This window comes from Astatotilapia calliptera, chromosome 4 (genome assembly GCF_900246225.1).
Source record: "Astatotilapia calliptera chromosome 4, fAstCal1.2, whole genome shotgun sequence".
NCBI lineage: Eukaryota > Metazoa > Chordata > Actinopteri > Cichliformes > Cichlidae > Astatotilapia > Astatotilapia calliptera.
The window spans coordinates 14,326,645-14,346,322 of record NC_039305.1 but is presented as its reverse complement, the minus strand read 5'-3'; the positions used below and the strand labels follow the sequence as shown (position 1 = coordinate 14,346,322).

The following is a 19,678-nucleotide window of genomic DNA, read 5'->3' as shown; positions in this document are numbered from 1 at the left end:
AGATATTAAGTAATATAATTCTTCTTTTTTCTAATTATTCTCATAGTGGATAAATGCCAAATGCATTGAAGTAGCTCAAACTGGGACCTATGCATTCCTTTTCTTGGTGAGTACTTGATTAATAGAGCAACAGGAATCTCTTATCTGTTAGTTAGTTAGCATTGCTCAGCACAAAAGCTGCAAACAGGGAAAAAATATAGGTGCTGCTCTGCTATGATCCGACCAAAACACCATAATTACGAGACTAGCACCTCTCCCAGGAAGTTCACTAATTAAGGAACTGCAGTTTGCTTGTCTAAACCAAATAACAAAGCTGTGTCAGCCAAGAGCTGGAGTATTTGCTGCAATTTGAATGAATAGTACAGCTGTGTCTAAAGAGACTGTCTTCCTCTTATTTAACTAAAGCATTATCAAATTTGAAACAAAAGAAAATAATGACTGTAACAGCTTTACTAACCCATCTCCATGAATTTCTAGATTTAGTAGGCTTAAATGTGCTGCACTGAAGCATTGAAGGGAACTGTCAGACTCTTACTCTGGTAAGGAAGACTTACTTGGCTGCCGTATTGGTTAAAGTAATCACCAAAAGAGAGTGTGAGGGGATGAGAGAGCTGCAGAGAGGGTATGTCGGAAGCATGAGGACCCCTGAGTCAGACTTGAATCCCTGGCACAGCTAAAGGCTGGGCGGATTACTGCTTTATCACACTCAGGCAGATGTAGTGTGGCGAACATAATCTCACAATTCCTCAGGAATCAACATCTCCACTGTAAATTAATCCCCAAATATGGCAGAAGTTTCTTACCCAAGCATGCCTTTTCCAAATGACTCGGGAAGCATGTCCAAACATTACAGCGTGTTCATTTTAGAGCGGAAAACAGCATTAATCCTCAGATAGTTCACTGGTGCTGGGGAGTAGTTGGGGGCTATGGTTTCCCAAAAAGTTGATTCTGTTAATCTGGAAACATTTCATCACTCATCCAGGTGACTTCTTCAGTCTCAGCTGACTGCAGGTTTCCCCAAACTTATAAACAGTACATTTGCACAATGACTGAAACCAACAGCACTGATGAACAATGGGCTTTTCAATCCCACACACCCCAAGATTCACTATTTGATGAATACTGTGATCCGATTTTTAGGAAAAGACAATTTTTTAAAATTTTAACAGAGTTATGTGATTTTTAAAATGCAAAAGGGCCAAAATGACCCACTTTGGTGGTTCTAGTGTTTTTTAACGGGCTTCATAATGTGAGTGGACTGAGAGATATTTGTGTACGCTGGCTAAAGTTATTGACCAGGGGGCTGTCCTTGGAGTTTTTGATGGAGCATAGAGGAACCCAGATGTCTGCAGATGTCTCTTGACATCTCTCAAGAGGGTTTTTGGTTGCTGCCAGCTGCTGCAGCACTCCTTCATTGTTTCCTTCACTAGCACATTGTCCAGCTTTGCCACTGGCTACTCAAGGGCTTGTGAGTAAAATTACTGCATGTGCTCTTGTTTTGTTTTCCTGATTGCTTTGCAAGCGAAAGGCTGAAAAAATTTCAAACCACTATGCACATATGCAATAGCACAGGACTTTGACTTTAGGGTTGCAGCATATTCTCCAAGACTTTGAGACAAAATATGGGGCACTGCAAGTATTTTATATTTTGAAATATTGAAATTGAGGAAAAGAAGTAAAACTTGGAGAAAGTATGCAAAGTGATGTAGTGTAGTATCCACGAAATGGTGAGCAAAAATGTGCATTTGCAAGGAGTATAAAACAGAGTACAGAAGAGAAAACACTGAAACGGAGGAGGAGAAGCAACGACAGATGGAAACCAAAAGACATGGAAGAAGAAATGAACAAAAACGTGAATGAAGACAAAGAAATTACAGAAAGAGAAATATGAAGAGCAGTAGAAGACGGTGTAAGATACTTGATCAGAATTCAGATATGATCGCTGAGATGAAAAACCTTCAAGCATGGGATAAATTCTGCAGGAACTCTGAAGAGAAAAAGCGCGTTTCAAGTTTTTCCTAAAAGAAGTTAAGCTTGGACAAGTGTAGCCTTCTCCTCCTTCATCTTTTGTCCAACTCTTTAATTTTTACCTCTCCCTCCTCTACCCATGCTCTCGACTCCTCCTTTATTCATTCCTTATGCTTTTATTTCTTCTCACCCTAAATAAGTCATTTAAGTAACAGTTTGAAGACATTTTCTAGCTTGCAGTTGACGGTTAAATCAGAATGAGTAGAAATGCAGGTTGGCAAAGATGATGATAGGTGGCGCGGATGTTTTCCATTCTAACTGCTCTAAAACCACAAAAAACACAACTTGTCTCTAAAACCCTCGAACTGCCGTGCAGGTGTCACCTGAAAAGCAGTAAAGAAAACCCTGCCTGCATCTGAAAGGTGATCTGTTTGGACAGTTTTGTGCACATTCCACATCTCAATGTCTGAAATAACAGTATGCAAGAAATCTTAAATATGTGCTTCTTGTTCTTTTTACTGGGCTTTGACCCCGTAACCCCCCAAAGTATCCAGATAGCTTTATAACACCATGATACATGTGTGCTGGCTTTTCAGAACATTTTTAGCCCTTAAGCAGTTTTAATTTTCAGTTTTATACTCCATTAGAAAAACTGTGGAAGGTGTGTTTTGTTGTGTTAACTAATTCACAATCATAAAAATTGCATCTTTAGTCGTGATTAAAAAGTATGCAGATTGAGCACGTCGCTCTCCCTTACATAAAGTGTCTGTATTAGTGAAAAGTACCGGTACTTAGTATCGCAGATACTGACGCTGTATTTGCTTGGTAACAGATTGCACTAATTTCTCACACCAAAGCATTTATAACCTAAGCTCATTTATAAAGCTTCTCCCTTTGGACTTTTTGGTGATTAAAGGAGGCTGATGGGAGAAGCTGGGGTCCAGAAAATAGGAGCCCTGATTCCCAGGGAGAACAACGTCACATCATCCACAGATTGTGAGGCACACAGCACCTGGTCCATGGTGGTGTTGATTCGAGTGATGGGTGGAGGCCCAGTGTTTGCCGGTGAACCACCTCTGTCAACTCTTGCCTCTCTCTCGGAGGGCATCCCTGCACAAGTTCGTGCTGGAAACCCTCCTCTTCCTCCTGTTTTACTTTTGGCTTGGCCGAAACCAGCTTGTCAAAGCAATCTGGGAGGATGATGATGCCATCAGAGGAGTCTGAGGAAGTCTAGCTGGTGACCTGAGGCACAGGAGGAGAGTATGAGGACATTTACAGACTTTATAATATGAGAAATTATACAGCAACTTTCATATCTAAACAATAAGTGAGAAAGAGTCACCTAATCCAAGTCTTCTGTTTCTTAATATGGGTGTCAGTTAGGCTCAGTGGGTGAGCAGGGGACCACAGAAAACAGCAAAATTTATGCCCGTCACATTTTCCACAGCAGGTGGGGCTGAATTGGAGACTTTGCCGGACTGATTCTGGCCCCCAGGCCTTATGTTTGACACCCCTGATCTAGGGTGTACCCATGCTCTCAACGTGTCAATGATATTTGAAATAAATACCACATTCAACTTTTGTTGTAGACGTTCCTGATTTTGGTTATTAACTAAATGACTGAGAACATCCTGATATGACACGAACAGCTGACCCCAGACACCAAAACCAGCAGTATCTCTACAAGATGTGCGAGCGTGTGAACAAGAGGCAAGAGACAGGATGACAACGGGAGATGCAGTCTACCGTCCCTGGTGTAAATTTTAACTGTTACAGAGAAGGTGGTCAGTCTTAATTTAGCCATGAGCAACTGAGCAGGGGAGGGAGGGAGGCTTGAACAGCCCATCCACCAATCAGGAACAGACACTTGTGCATCAACTCGACTGCTTGAGTAACAGCCAAACAGAACTGGAAATGAATCAAATTCAGCTGGTTATGTCACTATTTGTGTTAGAATAACTGTTACCAGAGAAACAGAAAAGACACACAGAAAGCCCAGTGTTTACAAAACAAAGTACAAACTTTATTATTCTGTCTTTACAAAGGCACGAGCCTCTTTATCCCCAAAACGTTTCTCTTTAAAAAAAAAAAAAAAAAAAAAAAATAGCTTCTTGATGACCATATCCATTGATGGGTCTAACAAAAAAAATAAAAAAAAATGGGTAGAGGAAGGAGAACAAGCGGAAAAATGAGAAGAGACCTCAGACTTGTCAACAGATAAACAAAGACAGCATAAAAACTGCAAAAGAATGTGACAGGACAAGATGTAGGAGGACTGGACATGGAGGGAAAGGGGGGATACACAGCTGTGCGGTTTTTACTCAACTTCAAGAGCTTCAAATGAGGAGATGCTCCTTCATATAAAAAAAACAAACAAACAAAAAACAAGAAAGAAGCAAACTCCTATATAGTACAGTAAGTGCTTTGTAATCTTGACCCTATTTAGTGGACCCCCCTCAAAGCCAACCCCACTTCTCCGACCACCTGATATGTCCGCGTATGCTTCCTAACACTCGACCCAGAGCGTAAAACGTAGATGGAAATAAACAATGTCTGGGATTTAGGGGAAAGTGATCAAATGCAAACAGACGGCAAAAAATAAGGAAAGCAAGCTCCACAAACAGAAGAGCATGCAAACTTTTTCCATATCCAGGAATCCCCTTTCCTATCAAGAGAAGCACTCGCAAACAACCCATCATTTAATTCTGCTTATTGCAGTGCAGCTGACATCAATAGTTTTTTCTTTAAAGGGCAATTCCGCGATTTATCTGTGCAGCGGTTCGAAGCTCCATCTATGCACTGACGCAAGGGGTGAGGAGGGATGCGTCAAAGATGCAACTAATCTTCTGAAAAATGAACTGTTAAAGGACATTTATGGAATGCTGACGTCTCTTTGTGGCTATATATATATATATACATATATATATATATTTGTGTGTATATATATTTTTGCCAATCAACTGGCTTTAAGGGGCTAAAATATAATAAAATCTACTAGTAACCAGAAATCGCATTTTGAATACTCTTTCAGGACCATATGAATGCAACCTGTTTTTAAAAAAGCATAGTAAAATAAAAACAAAGCATGACTGGGAATATACAGTATTCCAACACAAACCAGCTGGATTGATCTGATAGCTCGAAACAAAAAGGGGTTCCAGCGGCTACCAAATGACGCAGGTAAGAGAAAAAATAATAATAATAAAAAAATAAAACTTCCCTCAACCCCAGGGCTGTGTTAAGGCTGGCTTCACAGTGCCTCCCTGCACCTGCTATTAGTAAGGCATGCTGCAGCCTCTCTCCGCTACATGTCTTTGTCAATCTGTCCGTCAACCAAGAGTTCCCGGCAACAGAACAAATAAAAATGTAAGCAGAAATGTGTACAAAAAAAAAAAAAAACAAAACAAAAAAAAAAACAAAAACAAAAAAACATGGTACATTTTACAGAAAACGCACTAAAGGATAAATATTCAATATAAAGAAATGCATATAGACTGGGCATTTTCCTCATATTTTAAGCATATTCTGCTTTGATACATATCCCAAAACAAACAAACAAAAAAACAAACAAGCAAACTACACTGGAAGGGGCTAAATAGAACAAGCTCTTAAGATCGAGCAAACAAGTGATTGTATTCAAGTTATATTTGCACGTGCAAGAATTTCAAGGCAAAAGCGGGTCTGCTGCAGACTACCAGAGTCCGGAGCACCGCTAAGCCTCGCTGATTCAAAACACTAAAAGAGACACATATGTGACAGTTACTCGACAGGGGCCCAAAGAGTAGCTTATTTTAAAAGCCATGTGTTTTTAAACTCAGAAAGGGAAGATGTCAGGAAATGTGAAATTTAAAAAAAAGAAATTTAAAAACTTTTTTTTTGGTCAGACCACGAGTAAACAGAATAAGTCATGTGGGTCAAGATATGTGGGTTTACTGGGATCCCAGCCCAGCAAAAATGGCAACAAACAAACAACATGAGAAGAAAAATAAAATAGCGTTTTGAACCAGTAAGTGCACTCTCTTTTCGAGCTTCGCTTCATTTCCTGTGAGCACCAGTCAGCCATGAAAAACAGCTTTGAAATTCTCATCAACCTGTTGTTAGAGGACTCTTAAGAAAAACACAGCATGAAAAGGTCGACTTCACAAAAGTAAAATAACACATTCTCTCAACACAAAGCCTAAAAGGTGGAACTTTAGGACAGTCTTTTTTTTCCTCACAGTGTCTCTCCATACAGCTCAGTTGGATCGGGAACCGAGGAAGGTTTAAAGGATGTTCAGCTTAGGGGCGGGAAAAAAAATTGCTCTGGTGCGGGGGTTTTGACGCCACACCAATGGGCTCTTCATTGACTTTGTCTCCTTTTTCGACTTCAGGGGCGCACAGAGAGATAACAGTCCTGGTAGTTAATGGAAATGTTTAGTTGACATTCGAAAGTTCTAGTATCCAGTAAAACAGAGCATTTATAGTCAGTGAAGTAGTCGCTCTATTTGTCTTTCTATAGTTTAACGAAGAAAGCTTGTGTAAGTGAGTGAATGAAGGATCGGCGCTAGACATAAGCAGAGGAAAGGAAAAAAAACAGAAGAGGCTGCATGTGTGAGTGTCTAAGTGTAAACCATAAGGGCTGCCTATCACGGTACAACATGACGTGTATTGATTAAGAAAACAAAACAAGTGCTTCAATCTAACTAGCAGACTTTTCCACCGAACAACAGCGCTGTGAGTTTGTAGGCTCCTGTAGCCCTGCTCCGCTTGGGGCTTGTGTGTAGGTGTGTGCGTGCATGTGAGTGTATGGTACGTAAGACGTCAGGGATGAACTCAAGGCAGTGAACAGTCGTCCGGCCCGTCGCTGTTTGAGGCTGTGTCTGAGCCTGCCGCGTCAGAGAGGACACGTCCTGAAGTGACGATGACCGCCCTCCTCTGCTCTTCCTCCCCGGCGCCACCCTTCCCCTGGGTGCCCTCGATGTGCTGGATTGCCTGAGGGAAACACAGAGGCAACAGATGTCAGCGACAACACCCCCCTCTAGTGGTGGGATATGAGGCAGGATTTTGTGCCTTACCTGAACGATGGTATCCAGGTTCTGTCGAGATGTGGAAACTGTGTTGATAACTGATGCTGGGCCCATGGCTACCACAGTAACATGGTGGGACTGAGGAGTCTGGACAGGTGCAGGAACAATGACTGTAGCGTGGTGTGTAGGGGCTGGGGGAGTAGCAGGGGCCAACACCTGGTAGAAAGGTGCAATCACCGTTTATTATTCTCATGTCATCACTTCTGCAACCTCAGTGCACTGAAGGCACATTTTTAACCTGCACCGTTTACTATTAACATATATTAAATTTGTAAATAATGTTAGCAGTAATACAAAAATACAACCCCAACTCCAAATAAGTTAGGATCCTGTGTAAAATGCAAAGGAGAAGAGAATATATCATATCAGTTGTTTAATAAACTGAGACAATTAAGGTCATTTTGATTTTCATGGCAAAAACTACCTCAAAAAAGTTGGGACAGGAGCAATAATAAAAGTAAGTGGTTTTATAAAAAAGAAAACTTGGAGGAGCATTTTAAAATAATTAGGTTCATTTGCAGCAGGTCAGTAGTATGACTGAGTATATTAAAGAGCATGTTAGAGGGTCAGAGTCTTTGCAGAGGATCACCAATCTGCAGAAAACTGCAAAATCATCAAAAAAATGTTCCTCAATGTTAAACTGAAAAAGACTTTGAATATTTCATCATCTACAGTACAAAATATGATCAAAAGATTCTGAGATTCTGGAGAAATCTCTGTGCGCAAAGAAGACAAGCCCAAAAATCAATACTGAACACTTGTAATATTCAGGCTCCTGGGCAGCAGTGCATTAAAAACAGATGTGATTTTGTCATGGAAATCACTGCATGGGGTCAGAAACACTTCCAGAAATCACTGTCTGTGAACGGTTTACGATGCTAACCAGAAATGCATGTTGAAGCTCATTCACTCAAAAAAGAGGCACATGTGAACATAATAGTGAAAGACTGCAGTCCTCTTTCGGCCAAAGCTCAATTAAAAGTTAGAAAAACTTTGAAATTTTTTAGCTCTTCATTAGAGAAATACAAGAACCTATGCAGAGTGGGAACAGACAGTTGAACCTTTGCTAAAAAAAAAAAGCTACAAAACGACAAAGACCTTTTACCAGGCTTTACAGATCTAGGGATGGAAGAGTCTCATCAAATCATAAAAAAAACATTAAGCCAATTTCTCTTGGGGAGTTTATAAAAGAGTGTTTTGTGGACTGTGCTGTGCTAGCATACCCCGAGTAAAAAAAATCTAATCTGACAGGGAAAATGTCAGCCTTCTGAAGTGGATGCAAGAAAAAGGGACTGAAATGATCCCAGAACTGAAATAGGTATCTCTGCATTGTATTATACACCAGGAGGTGTTGTGTAAGTAGGTGCTAAAAATTAACCATATCATTGTTGAAATATTTAACTTGATGTGGGCAAGAGCACCGTTTGTTAGACTTTTGGAGGGACGCGAGACTGAAAATGGTGACATAGGCTACCACACAGCTGTCAGGTGGCTCAGCTTGGGTAAGAGTGTCGCACTTGAGAGTAAAAATTTAAGAGTTTTATGTGAAGAAAGGCAAGGATAATTCAGAGCGCTCTTCAGGAGAACGGAATACAGTCTTACATTTGTTATTTATATGACTGCACTAATGAATGAACTAAATACCAAACTGCAAGACAGGGCCAATTTGCACATGAAATGTAAAGCTTCATAAAAAGGTTTCATAAGAAAGTTGCAGTTTCTTTCAAGCCGATTTGGGAACACCATTCTTACTTGCATATCAACAGTGAAAGAAGCCATACCATCAGCTGATCCCCTCAGCTGGTACTTGTCCATGTTAGGAGCCCTGCATAATGAGTTTTCAAGGTGATTTGAAGACTTCAAAACACTTGAGAGTGAAATGCACATGATTTCAGCTCCCTTCACTTGCAGTTTGAATAATGGATCCAGTGATGTTAAGCTTGAACTCATTGACCTGCAGTCTAATTCACTACTGGCAGAGCGCTTCAACTCAGTATCACTGCTGGATTTGTATTCTTCTCTTGCAGGTGAGAACTTTCCACACATAAGGAGACAAGTGACAAGTGTTTTGCAAAAGTAATGCAGATTGTTTACACTTGTTTTTTGTTGATCAAGTAGTGATGAAGTTGGCGCATAGTTCACATTTCAATCACCTAACATCTACGCTTGCCTGCAGCATTTTATAAAAGCTTAAAATTAATACTGAGAAGAATTAAGTTCAACTTCTTGGAGCTTGCTCATAGAGGTATGTTTGATTGTTTCTTTCGAATACTATAGAGTCTTTACCCTACAGTATAAAGTGACTTGTGGGGACTGTTGTGATTTAGTGCTTTATATAAAAACCCTAAATTGAGCTCAATTGACATTATGAAATGAAAACTATGACAAAGAAGTGATAGGACTACTGAGCAGCTAAATTCTTATATCAAACAAAAATAGGACAACATTCTTTCCCAGAAGTCTAGCCCCTGATCACCTCAGTTCCCAGATGTTTATGGACTGTTAAAAAAAGAGAAGATGCTGCATAGTGCTAAACATGACCCTATCACAATTTTTTTTGAGATGTTAACATGATAACAAGTTAAAATGCAATATTAAAATGAGTCATGCAATGCAGTCCTAGACTGTTCAGTAGTCATGATGGTAACAATACAGTAAATCACACCTGAATTAGCTTCCCCCCCCGGGGTAATTCAGTGTTGCTGCAATTCTGCAAATTCATACTGATATTGACTTGAGGTTACATTACACAGCTCTGCTTATGGAGTCACAAAGTGTCATATGACTAATGTAAAGGGCGTCAATCATCTTTTACTGCAAAAGCCCAGCTGCCACAAGGAGCGGATAGGGCAGACATCAGGCGATGATTGATTTGGCATCATGTTCAGTTAGGGTAAGCCTGCAGTAACAGGACGCTGCAGCTATCAGGGCTGGAGACGGCACCGGCAGAAAGACGTGTGAGCGGCTCATTTAACACACTGTAAATCTGTCTGAGCTGCTGACAGCTCTAACTGTGGACATGGACAGGACTGTCATGTCCTTGTCCACATGTCTTTGTGAAATCTACGGTAGACTCTAAGACTAGTCTAGCTGCGTATGTGTGTGTGTGTGTGTGTGTGTATTTTTAGAAAACGCAACACACTTTGACATAATTGACTCAAAGTCCATAAAAAATTTACATGCTAGGGAGGGGGAAGGGGGGGAAATCTGGTGCCTGCCAGCTGATGAGTTTAGGCTAATGAGCCAAAAATAAACACTTTTTTGTGTGTCAAATTCAAGAGCTTGCTGCACATGGCCTCTGTATATGTTAAAAGGATGAACAGAGGGGGAAAGGAAACGCTGAGCTGAACAATGACGACAAAAGGTCTAAATTTTTTATCCTATCATTCCATCGACAAATCCAAAAATATTTACCTCAAAGCTAAAAATTTGTCTAAAAGGCCAGATTTTTACTCTTGATTTGATTTACTAATCCTCTGTGTCAAAAACGGTTTAAATTCATTAGGTTTTATTGAAACACTGAAACAGAGGGGATTTTTCTATATCAGTAAAAAGCATACATCTTTAAAGTATATCAGTCAGTGATATGCAGATGTTTCAACCTGTGGGCTGTGGGCTGGAGTGAGGTCCCTCTCCAGCTGTTTGTGCTGCTGCAGACGGACAAGGCTCTGCGGTTGGGCCTGCTGCTCCTGGAACTGCTGGGTGATTGCCTTCAGCTTCTCTGGGTACAACTGGGCATCCATGGACCGCATCTAAGATGCAAAAAATAGGATAATATTTCTGAAAAGTTCAAACCACAGCAGTCGGTGGAATTTCAAACTCTTGAAACTGCGTTATTGTCGTCACCTGTTCTTCTAGATTCATCCTGGCTGAACGTTCTTTCTCCAGCTGCTGTCTCAACTCGATCATCTCCCTTCTTAAGTCCTCGGTTTTCTCCTCCTCCAGGATGTCTGGTGAGCCAATCCCTTCATCTTTCTCCTCTGCACGCCTCCTCTTGGGGGAGGAACCACTTAACTCCTAGAGAGCGCAAACAGAAATGTGAGATGTGCTTTAGATGAATGCTAAGATTGATGATAGTGAAAAGACAGCTAACTCCTTTGCAAACAGTCTGCATGGGCAGCGCACTGGTTTACCTGTATGATTCGTTTGAGCTGACTGTTCTGCTGCAATAAACGTGTCTTCTCCTGCTCCAAAGTAAAAATGTACTCTGCCGTCTGTTGCAGGATGGCAGCCTGAAGAACAACATTACAGTTTGGTTATGAAAGCAAGTTCAGACCCTTCCAGCTCCAGCTAACTCATCATCTAATTTAAATCACTGTTTATGACCCACCTTGCTGAGTTTCTCTCCATCGCTGTGTGGGATGAGTGTTTTAAGTGACTGGAATCCAGCATTGATGCTCTGCATACGCCGACGCTCGTTGCTGTTGGCGATCTCTCTACGGATTCGCCTCTCTTGGTCCCGGGCTGTTTCTGGGGTCAGAGGAATGTTGGCCAGGCTAGGGGAAGAAGGGAGAGGCAGGAAAGCTATTAGGGAAAATGTACAGTTTAAGAAGACTTAAAAATAAACCAATCTGTGTTAAAACAAAAAACATTTACTAATATGGTGCTGATGGCACACTCAGTGGCCACAAGTAAACTTGTTGCTGCGAATGCTAATCAAATCTTTTTTTTTTTGGTCAGCCCAGATTTCCTCAATTTGCTCTTTCTTCTCGTACTTCCATTAGCACTTTCCGTCATTTCACTTCAAAAACATCTCAAGGTTTAGTGTGGGGAAATTATTAGTGGTCAAGTTAGTAAACTAATTGCAAGCACAGGCAAGCCTCTCCTGATGGTTTTTGTTGGAACTACTTTATACCCAAGAAATAGTTCCAATAAAAACAGTTTATGCCAAGGCACAGTTTGCTCCACTCTTCACCAATGCAGTAAACCTGCAGCTGAGTTAAGTTTACATATACCAGAACTGCATTACATAAGAAATTATCTGGACACAGGAGGAAAAGCAAAAAGCTGACAGCATTTGCTCCCCTTGACATCAACTGTTTTTTTGTTTGTTTTGTTTTTATGTGAGCTGACTCTTTAAAGTGTGTATTTATATCACCACCAAAGAGCAGAAATGACTGGCCCGTTCCTGTGATTACACAGGTATTTACAGCGGCTTTGTCCTTTCAGCTCACTAGCAACTACATGTATCATTGCTAATAACTGAAATTGTTACAAACCTATGAAAGATCACAAGTTCTGTTTATTTGAATTGTTAGCACGTGTTAGAAGATATGTCAATGTTGCAGCAGCATATAGTTTATTATGAACATTCCAATATTTAAACTGTGAATCAGTGCATTCCACATGGTTAAATTCAGTTTGAGGGGGAATTCTAAGTGAATTTCCTCTAACATCCTCAGTATCAAACACTATCTATGGGACCCTCTCTGAAACCAAGCTCTTATCTGTACTGACTCAGCTGCCTTAGTGCAAACATTGGGAACAATTGTGCAGACGCAGATTAGAAAAGCAGTGTCTATGTGTGTATACACAGACACGCGCACACACACACACACACACACACACGTGTAGCACTGCAGCAGCACATCCAACAAACAGATCCACTGCCAAAACATGACCAACTGAGCCTGAACTTTACAAACGCAGGCCACTTTAGAGCCTGAATTAGAGTGAGTTTAGGCTTAAATTATTACCCAAGAAACTAAACAAAGCTCAACCAACAGGCTGATTAAAACTGATCAAATTGAAATATGGTTCCACAAATATCTTCAACATCATTTTTCGATTGCCTCCATCACATCCAACCCTTAGCAACCTCTCTTGTCACTCCAACCCTCTGTATGCAATCTGCTCAACTGGGAGGTCCATCTTTCATCTCCAACCTATCCACTATTCTTCCTCTGCACATGCCCAAACCATCTCAACCTTGCCTTTCTAGCTTTGTCTTCAAATTCTACGAGTTCTACAAATACATTAATAATCACAAGTTGCTTTTCCAGCAAGACTGCCAAAATGTCTCAAATATAACAACCTGGACATGAGTTTTAAAACTGTTGTGCAGATAAAATGTAACAATAAAACTATAACAGTGATCATCATTTTTTTTAAAAACTGTTATATTTTACAGATCCAGGGATTTAAAAAAGCTAATTAATAACGAACTGTGTATTTTATTGCTGAATAAATGTGACTTTACAACAAGAACTGATACAAATTTTAGTCATTCTGGTTTTTATTAAGTTATATTTGAGTGATAAGGACTTTAGAGTGTGCTCACGGAGTCAAAGTTTAAAGAAAAAATGTGCCAATTTCCGCTTTATTTTAAATTGTAAAAGCATTTAAAGTTTGTCTGGGTAAAGTTCCGGCTTTCCTTGCGGTGCACCAATTCCCCGCAGAAAAGCGGACTACATTTCCCAGACTGCCCATGTCACTACCAGCAGCAGGAGCAACAGTCGCAGATCCCTCCGCCTCCTTCTTCAAACAGGGCTGCGGACGTATCGACGGGCCTTCCGCGACATACACACACCCCCTTATTAATAACGCCACTTTTAATTTTCCTGCCTCCCCGCGAAAAGCCAAATGTCTCCTTTTACCGAACAAATCCAACGGGAAACGTATTTTAACGTCCCCCAAACACACTTCCTCCGTCCTCACAGTGCCCGACACCACCTTCGCGCTCCGAGCAGACTTTCGTGTCCTCCGCCATTACAACAATGCGGCAGGCAGCATGGCAGAGGTGCGGGATGAAACGACGCAGTGGAGGCGGCTCGATAGCGTCAACGGGAAGCGCAGAAACGCCATTTAAACCACCGCCGCCTAAAACAGGGGCGAATAAGACAACAGCAGTGCTTTTTTAACGTTTGGAGTGAATGAAAACAGGGCGCCATAAACAGGAAACAAACGCCAGACCCTCTCACCCCCTCTCTCATCCACTCCCCCCACCTCCATCACTTTTTTGCACAAGCCACAAGCATGGCCGCACTACCCACAATAAACTTCGGCTCCCTGCGAGCGAAATCGTCAACCCCCACGAATGTGCGAGGCGAAAATAGACCCCTTAACACACCGCGACGCCCGCTAGCTCAACTTTCCCTTTCTCGTGTAAATTTAAGTACACATAGGCCACGGGTGAGGGATTATTTAAGCACAAATAGGTCGGGGATGCGCTGAGCGAGTAGCAGCGTGGTGTGCACGGAACCACGTGGTTTATGTTTGTTAGCCACAAAATACATCGATTTCGCAGTCAAAGATGCAAAATAAAAGCACGCAGAGGACGCCGTGGACACAGCGGGAGCCCCCCGCGTGCTCGGTCGCCCCTTGATCTCGCCGTTTGATGTTAATTAATGCCCGCAGCTCCGCGTGAGAGGGTCGTGTACACAATAACACATCAGACCAAGCGTGTTGCCCAAAACCGACATCGCTAAGTGCGCGGTGCTCTCAGCAGATGACTTGATGGTGATAATAGTGATGATGACGGTGATAATAATAATAATAACAATAAAAATAATAACAGGCACAGCATGTCGGGTGAAACGCGCGTGGCATACACACCTACAAAGACCACCAATCACTTCTTTCTCCGTTTTCCTGAAATGTTGCAAGGAGGGCACCTTCTGAGTTGGTACCATGAAATACTCCATGCTCGCCTCTCGCCAGTTTGGTGCCCCCCCTCCCCACCACCAGCAGTTTTTTAAGGGGAAAAAAAGAAAAGCAGCAAACAGTCTCCGTGGTATAAAAAGGGAAAAATGATGACGTTAGTGGGTAAAAATCCCCCGTGATCCGATGCGGGTTAAATCCACAGAGGAGATATGAATGCCTCGTCCGTGTAATGTAGTACTTTGAGGCTGCTGAGAGTTGTAATGTTACTCGACTTCCAGCTGATGGGGTTCCCTCGTTGTGTGTGGCGCTCTACCTCTCTCTCTCTTTCTCCCTCCCCTTTGCTTTCTCCCTCTGCATGACCGTGTGTGTGTCTGTGTGTGTGTGCGCAGCTGATCGGATGGCTTTCAAGGCGGGAAACAGCTGGTAGGAGTCACACACTGCACTACCAAAAGCCTCCTTCCGCAGAGAGAGAGAGGGGGGGGGAGGACTGCGCGTAAACAAAGGACTATTTAGCGCAGAAATACACCGACACATGTGGAGAGCCGCGGAGGGAGCTTGAAATGTTTAAACCTGGGGGGGGGCATTTACAGCTGATCTGTGATCAGATCTGCCGTCACAGAGCTGGGCTGAATCATTAATGGTTTCCCGTCACATGGCTTGAATCGGTTTAAATATACTTTATGTAGAGAGGGGCTATGATTTCAACATAAATAGGCTTAAAAAAAAACAAAACAACAACAACAACATTATTTTAAATTCTTATTTTATAACCCAAATGTCAGTGCACCGTGACAGCTCGGGCTCATGAGCAAATAAAGAGCGGGACTACTACAGGGGTGGACAATCCAACAGCTGCGATAAGGGAACAAGAGGGATCAGCTGACGAGCTGGCAACGCTGCACAGCAACAGCGCACCGGGGAGGGCTTTTAGACACACACACACACACACACACACACACACTGAATGTTAATGTTGTTCACCATTTTGGGTGTGACAGACCCACAGTGGAAGCACGGGAGGCTAAATTACAGTAACCTGATCTAATCTGTTAAACAGAGGCTATATGGCGCATGCATGGAGTGAAGTCACAGGACGGGAGCAGTGGATTTGATCCGGAATTTTGAGCCGCAGCAGCAGCAGCTTTATATCTTTTCACGATGGCGCATTTTTAGTAATTACCCACAGGTGCGGCTGCACGCTGTCGGGCGTTTACAGGAGAATAGAGGAATACATCTGTGGGAGATCAGTGCTGGAAACCGTGGCAGTGATTTTTAAAGCAGCCCTCTTCTGGACAAGTGCGTCTTAGCACCGTTTCACCAAATTACAAATGCTTCCAAGAAACAAACCCCCTCTTTACCTTTCATTCATAAAGCTACATTGTTCATCTTTGAATATTGAATCATCATCATCATCATTGAATCATCTTTATATTATCTGGAATATTCATTTGTTCATGAATCCCGAATCAGATCGTAATGCCTCCAGATATAGCAGACGATTTAAACTCCACAGACATTATTATTTAGGCCCCCGCTTATTACTTTCCAATAACATGAAGATAGGCTAGATGGAGTTTTAATGTTTTACAACACTGATGGTACAAATACTCCATTCAGTCCCATTATTTATTTATTTATTATTCATTTTATTTATTTTTAATAGAAGTGTTAGATTACTGTTTTTATTTTTTACTTTCTCGCAGTAAATGTAAGGCTCCGGAGGCTATTTCACCTTCCACCCGGTAACTTTACGCCCCCTGGTGGTTGTAAAAGGAAAACCCAGGGCGAGTCACTGCCATATTGCACACCTCACACATTAGATGGCACAAGATGGGCCGGACAGAAACCTATCAGGAAAAAAAGTTAGAAAAAAAAGTTGCATTGATTATGACAGAGACTTCTGTTTGAGTTGGTATCTGTGCTGCTAGTTATTTTACAAACGTGAATTCCTTTAAAAGTTAGAACATATATAAAAGCCTATAAGACCAGAAAACAGTGGTGTACACACTGATACATATACAGCAAAATATTTGCACCTTGGAAATGACACATTACCTCTTAGATCCCTTTTATCTACATTGGTTATTTAGTAATGTTGTTATGTACCACTTTTTTACATTTACTGTACAAATTATTGTATGATATTAATTTTTTCTTTGCATCTGACTTATACATTTATAATGACAATAAAAGGCTTTTAATCCTAATATATTACAGTAACTTACAGCTCGGCATTGGCCACATCACTCCAGGTTACCCTTTATTTACATTCCAAACACACACACTATCACTGTGGTGCCACTGGCTTTGTCTGTAACGTGCTGATACCACAAAATACAAGACAAGCAATCACTTCTCTTTTTTTGACATTTAAATTTTAAAATCTAACACGCTGACATTTTGTTTCCCAAATTCAACCGTGTAATTGTAGTCTTACCATTACTGTGAGAAACAAATGGGTTATGTGAAACCTCAAAGAGGAGTAAATGGCCCAGGGAACTGTTCCAGAAGGTGAAATTGCTCAGTTGGTGACATTTTCACACTGTTTATGTGCTCAAATCATAATATTGGTGTGTAATTTCCATCCAAATGACAAAAACAAGAGGGGGTTGTTTTTGTTTTGTTTTCTTCTTTCTTTTGTCCCGAAGAATGCACTAAATTATATGAGGATTCAGCCAAATATGACAAACTAGGCAATGTAGTGAATTTCTACTGTAGATGCAGCAACTGAAAAGTTTGTAAATAAATAAACAAATAAAGGTTTAAAATATGTTTGATGTGTTTTTCTTACAACTTATGGCGACAGTGTACCAACAACAAAAAAGGGAGAGGGGGCAGCAAATCCTGTTCTGTTTACTGATTCATTGATTATCAAAATATGAAATTAAAAAAATAAACACTTTAAGGTAAAAATGGTGCTCACAGCTAAGCTTTTAAAAAGGATAATCTGTCTGTTAATTACCTCACAGACTGCATTTGCTATAACCAGCTTTGTCTAATTACCGCTACAGTAATGCATCCTTATAATTACTGACATTTCTAACGACAGTGCAGTGTACGAGCCAAGTACGGGATGTTTTGGCTCGTGTGGTGAAAATGTGCGTTTGTCTTGCAGAAGGATCGCCTGCTCTTCTCGAGACTGAACTTTTAAATTACGTAACGGCGTTTTCCGTCTTTTCGGAGCAGCCTGTCGGGGCTGAGTTAGTGGCTAATACGAGCAAAGAGACAAAACTGAAGAAGAAGAGAACATTTTAAACTGTAAACAAGAGAGGTGTCACCCTGCGCGATGGCCTGTTGTTGGCGGGGAGCAGGGGCGGAGAGATGACCGTGAGGACACGGAGAGAGAGGGTTAGTTTGGAGAGGAGCCTGGGACTGCCTATGGTGGATGGGCGGAGCAGTAAGCATGCGCTGAGCTGGCAGACTCTGGGCTGGTCCTGACGGGCTGGCTGGGCTCCGGGCGGCTGTCTGTGCGCGTCAGACGGTCGTGGGGGAGACTTCCATCAGCACTCAGCGTCTCCCCGAGTGCGGAGAGGGAGGAGAGAGAAAAAAATCAGGCAGAAGGCACACGGGGATCACTGCGCGAAAAGAAACCAAAAACAGCCCTACCTCTGCATCTGGAAAATCACCGAAGAAGCTAGAGACGATCCTCTCCCTCTACCCCACATCCCGTCGCCAACCCGCCCTATCTATCCTATCCACCACCACCACTTGGTGCCCTCCCACCCCTTCACCCCCCCCCCCTCTTTGGAGAAGCAAGACCACCCATAGGAACCCCTGTACTTGACCAGCGTTGCCATTAAGCGATGCGCTTTGAATTTAGGAAGAAATCACCTATGCGCTTTTGATGCACAGCACAAGCAAGTGGTCTTCGTTGTTTTTTTCTCAGCGGGAACAGTTCAGGCTAAGGATCTCTGGGTGTTTGCACTTTTTTGACGGGTTTCCAGTGTCGGGATAACATGCAAAATATCACCCCACGACCACAGACAAGGCTGTCATCCTCGTAGACAAGCCTTTATTTAAACGAGCAGCTGTCACACACGCTGCGTTTTAAGGCTTATGTTTGCTTTTCAATGCTTAGAAATAATCCTGACAATGGTCTGCAAACGGACCGCCTCTCCAGACACCTAGTTCTATTTTCCCAAGACATGACAGCTGTTTATTTCGTTTTTAACGTAGAAAAAGCAACAAACTGACGAGGGGTCTTCTTGACACAGACGCCGTTAGAGCCACGGGACTTTGCGTGCGAAGTTTGCACAGCAGAGATCGGGACCAAGCCGGAGATATCTCGACCACATCCACGGCATTCTCGCTTCAAGGTAAGCCAAAGGCAACCCTATCTGAGACGTCAGTTCTGTGTGTTGTGCCCACTTGTCTTGCGTGGTCACGCTGGTGTGAGTGCGCTCCTGCTTTGTGAGGAAAATTTGCGCGAGTTCAAACAGGGCAGTGACCTATTTTCGGGGACTCTCTCCAGCGGTGCGCCGAAAATCCTGCAGCCAGGATTCCCCGCTCTGTCACAGCCAACAGGCCGGTGGAGGCGAGCATGCCATCGCCGGGTTTTGTGCCATTCACCCACAAACCGCGTCACCGACCTTTTCCGCGTGTCTGCATCCGTTCTTAATCCAGCATCCCCCTCCAAGGAGCCCGAGAGAGACATTTTTAGAGCAGTGTCACAAATCTCGCCCTATATAGAGGCATGCATCACCGCTCAGCCAGCTGTTGTGCAAGACAGAGCCTCCCTGATAGAAGCTCTCTGATGTTTGCCACCGCATCTGATAGAGAGTTCAACGTCTCCATGCTTGTGAGTGATACGTAAACCGGTGATGTTTGTTATTGGTAAATAACGAAGATGAGAAAATACTTCTTCTTTTTTTTAAACTTATTTTCTCACTTAAACTTTTCATCTTGCTGCAACTGGGTATAAAATGTGCTGTGATTAAATGGAATATTTTGCCCATAACTATGATCTTAAGACCTCTTTTAGGTCTTTTTATATGCCTGCCATTGTGTCATTTTTTTCCATCCAGTTCTGAGTTAGATGCGAC

The 19,678-nt window shown here is 42.2% G+C and overlaps 2 protein-coding genes across 4 annotated transcripts in view; one reads left to right on the top strand and one right to left on the bottom strand.

Moving 5' to 3' along the window:
- Positions 1 to 5,397: 5,397 nt before the first annotated feature.
- On the bottom strand, positions 5,398 to 18,888 carry tfap4 (transcription factor AP-4 (activating enhancer binding protein 4)). Of its 2 annotated transcripts, none has more exons than XM_026164956.1 (7): positions 17,915 to 18,888; positions 11,365 to 11,530; positions 11,168 to 11,266; positions 10,881 to 11,051; positions 10,637 to 10,786; positions 7,023 to 7,190; positions 5,398 to 6,939 (listed from the first exon to the last, which is right to left on the bottom strand). In XM_026164956.1, exons 2-7 carry the CDS (start codon positions 11,437 to 11,439, stop codon positions 6,781 to 6,783), a joined length of 822 nt encoding a protein of 273 aa, XP_026020741.1. In that variant the 5' UTR covers positions 11,440 to 11,530; positions 17,915 to 18,888; the 3' UTR covers positions 5,398 to 6,780. The 2 variants fall into 2 exon arrangements, with proteins under 2 accessions (XP_026020741.1, XP_026020740.1); XM_026164955.1 differs by lacking the exon at positions 17,915 to 18,888 and adding an exon at positions 14,589 to 15,057.
- glis2b (GLIS family zinc finger 2b) overlaps positions 18,827 to 19,678 on the top strand; it is a 30,664-nt gene continuing 29,812 nt past the window's right edge. For both annotated transcript variants that reach the window (XM_026164958.1, XM_026164957.1), the window contains exon 1: positions 18,827 to 18,952. The gene's annotated coding sequence lies outside the window, so the exon portion shown is untranslated. The remainder of the gene's footprint in view (positions 18,953 to 19,678) is intronic.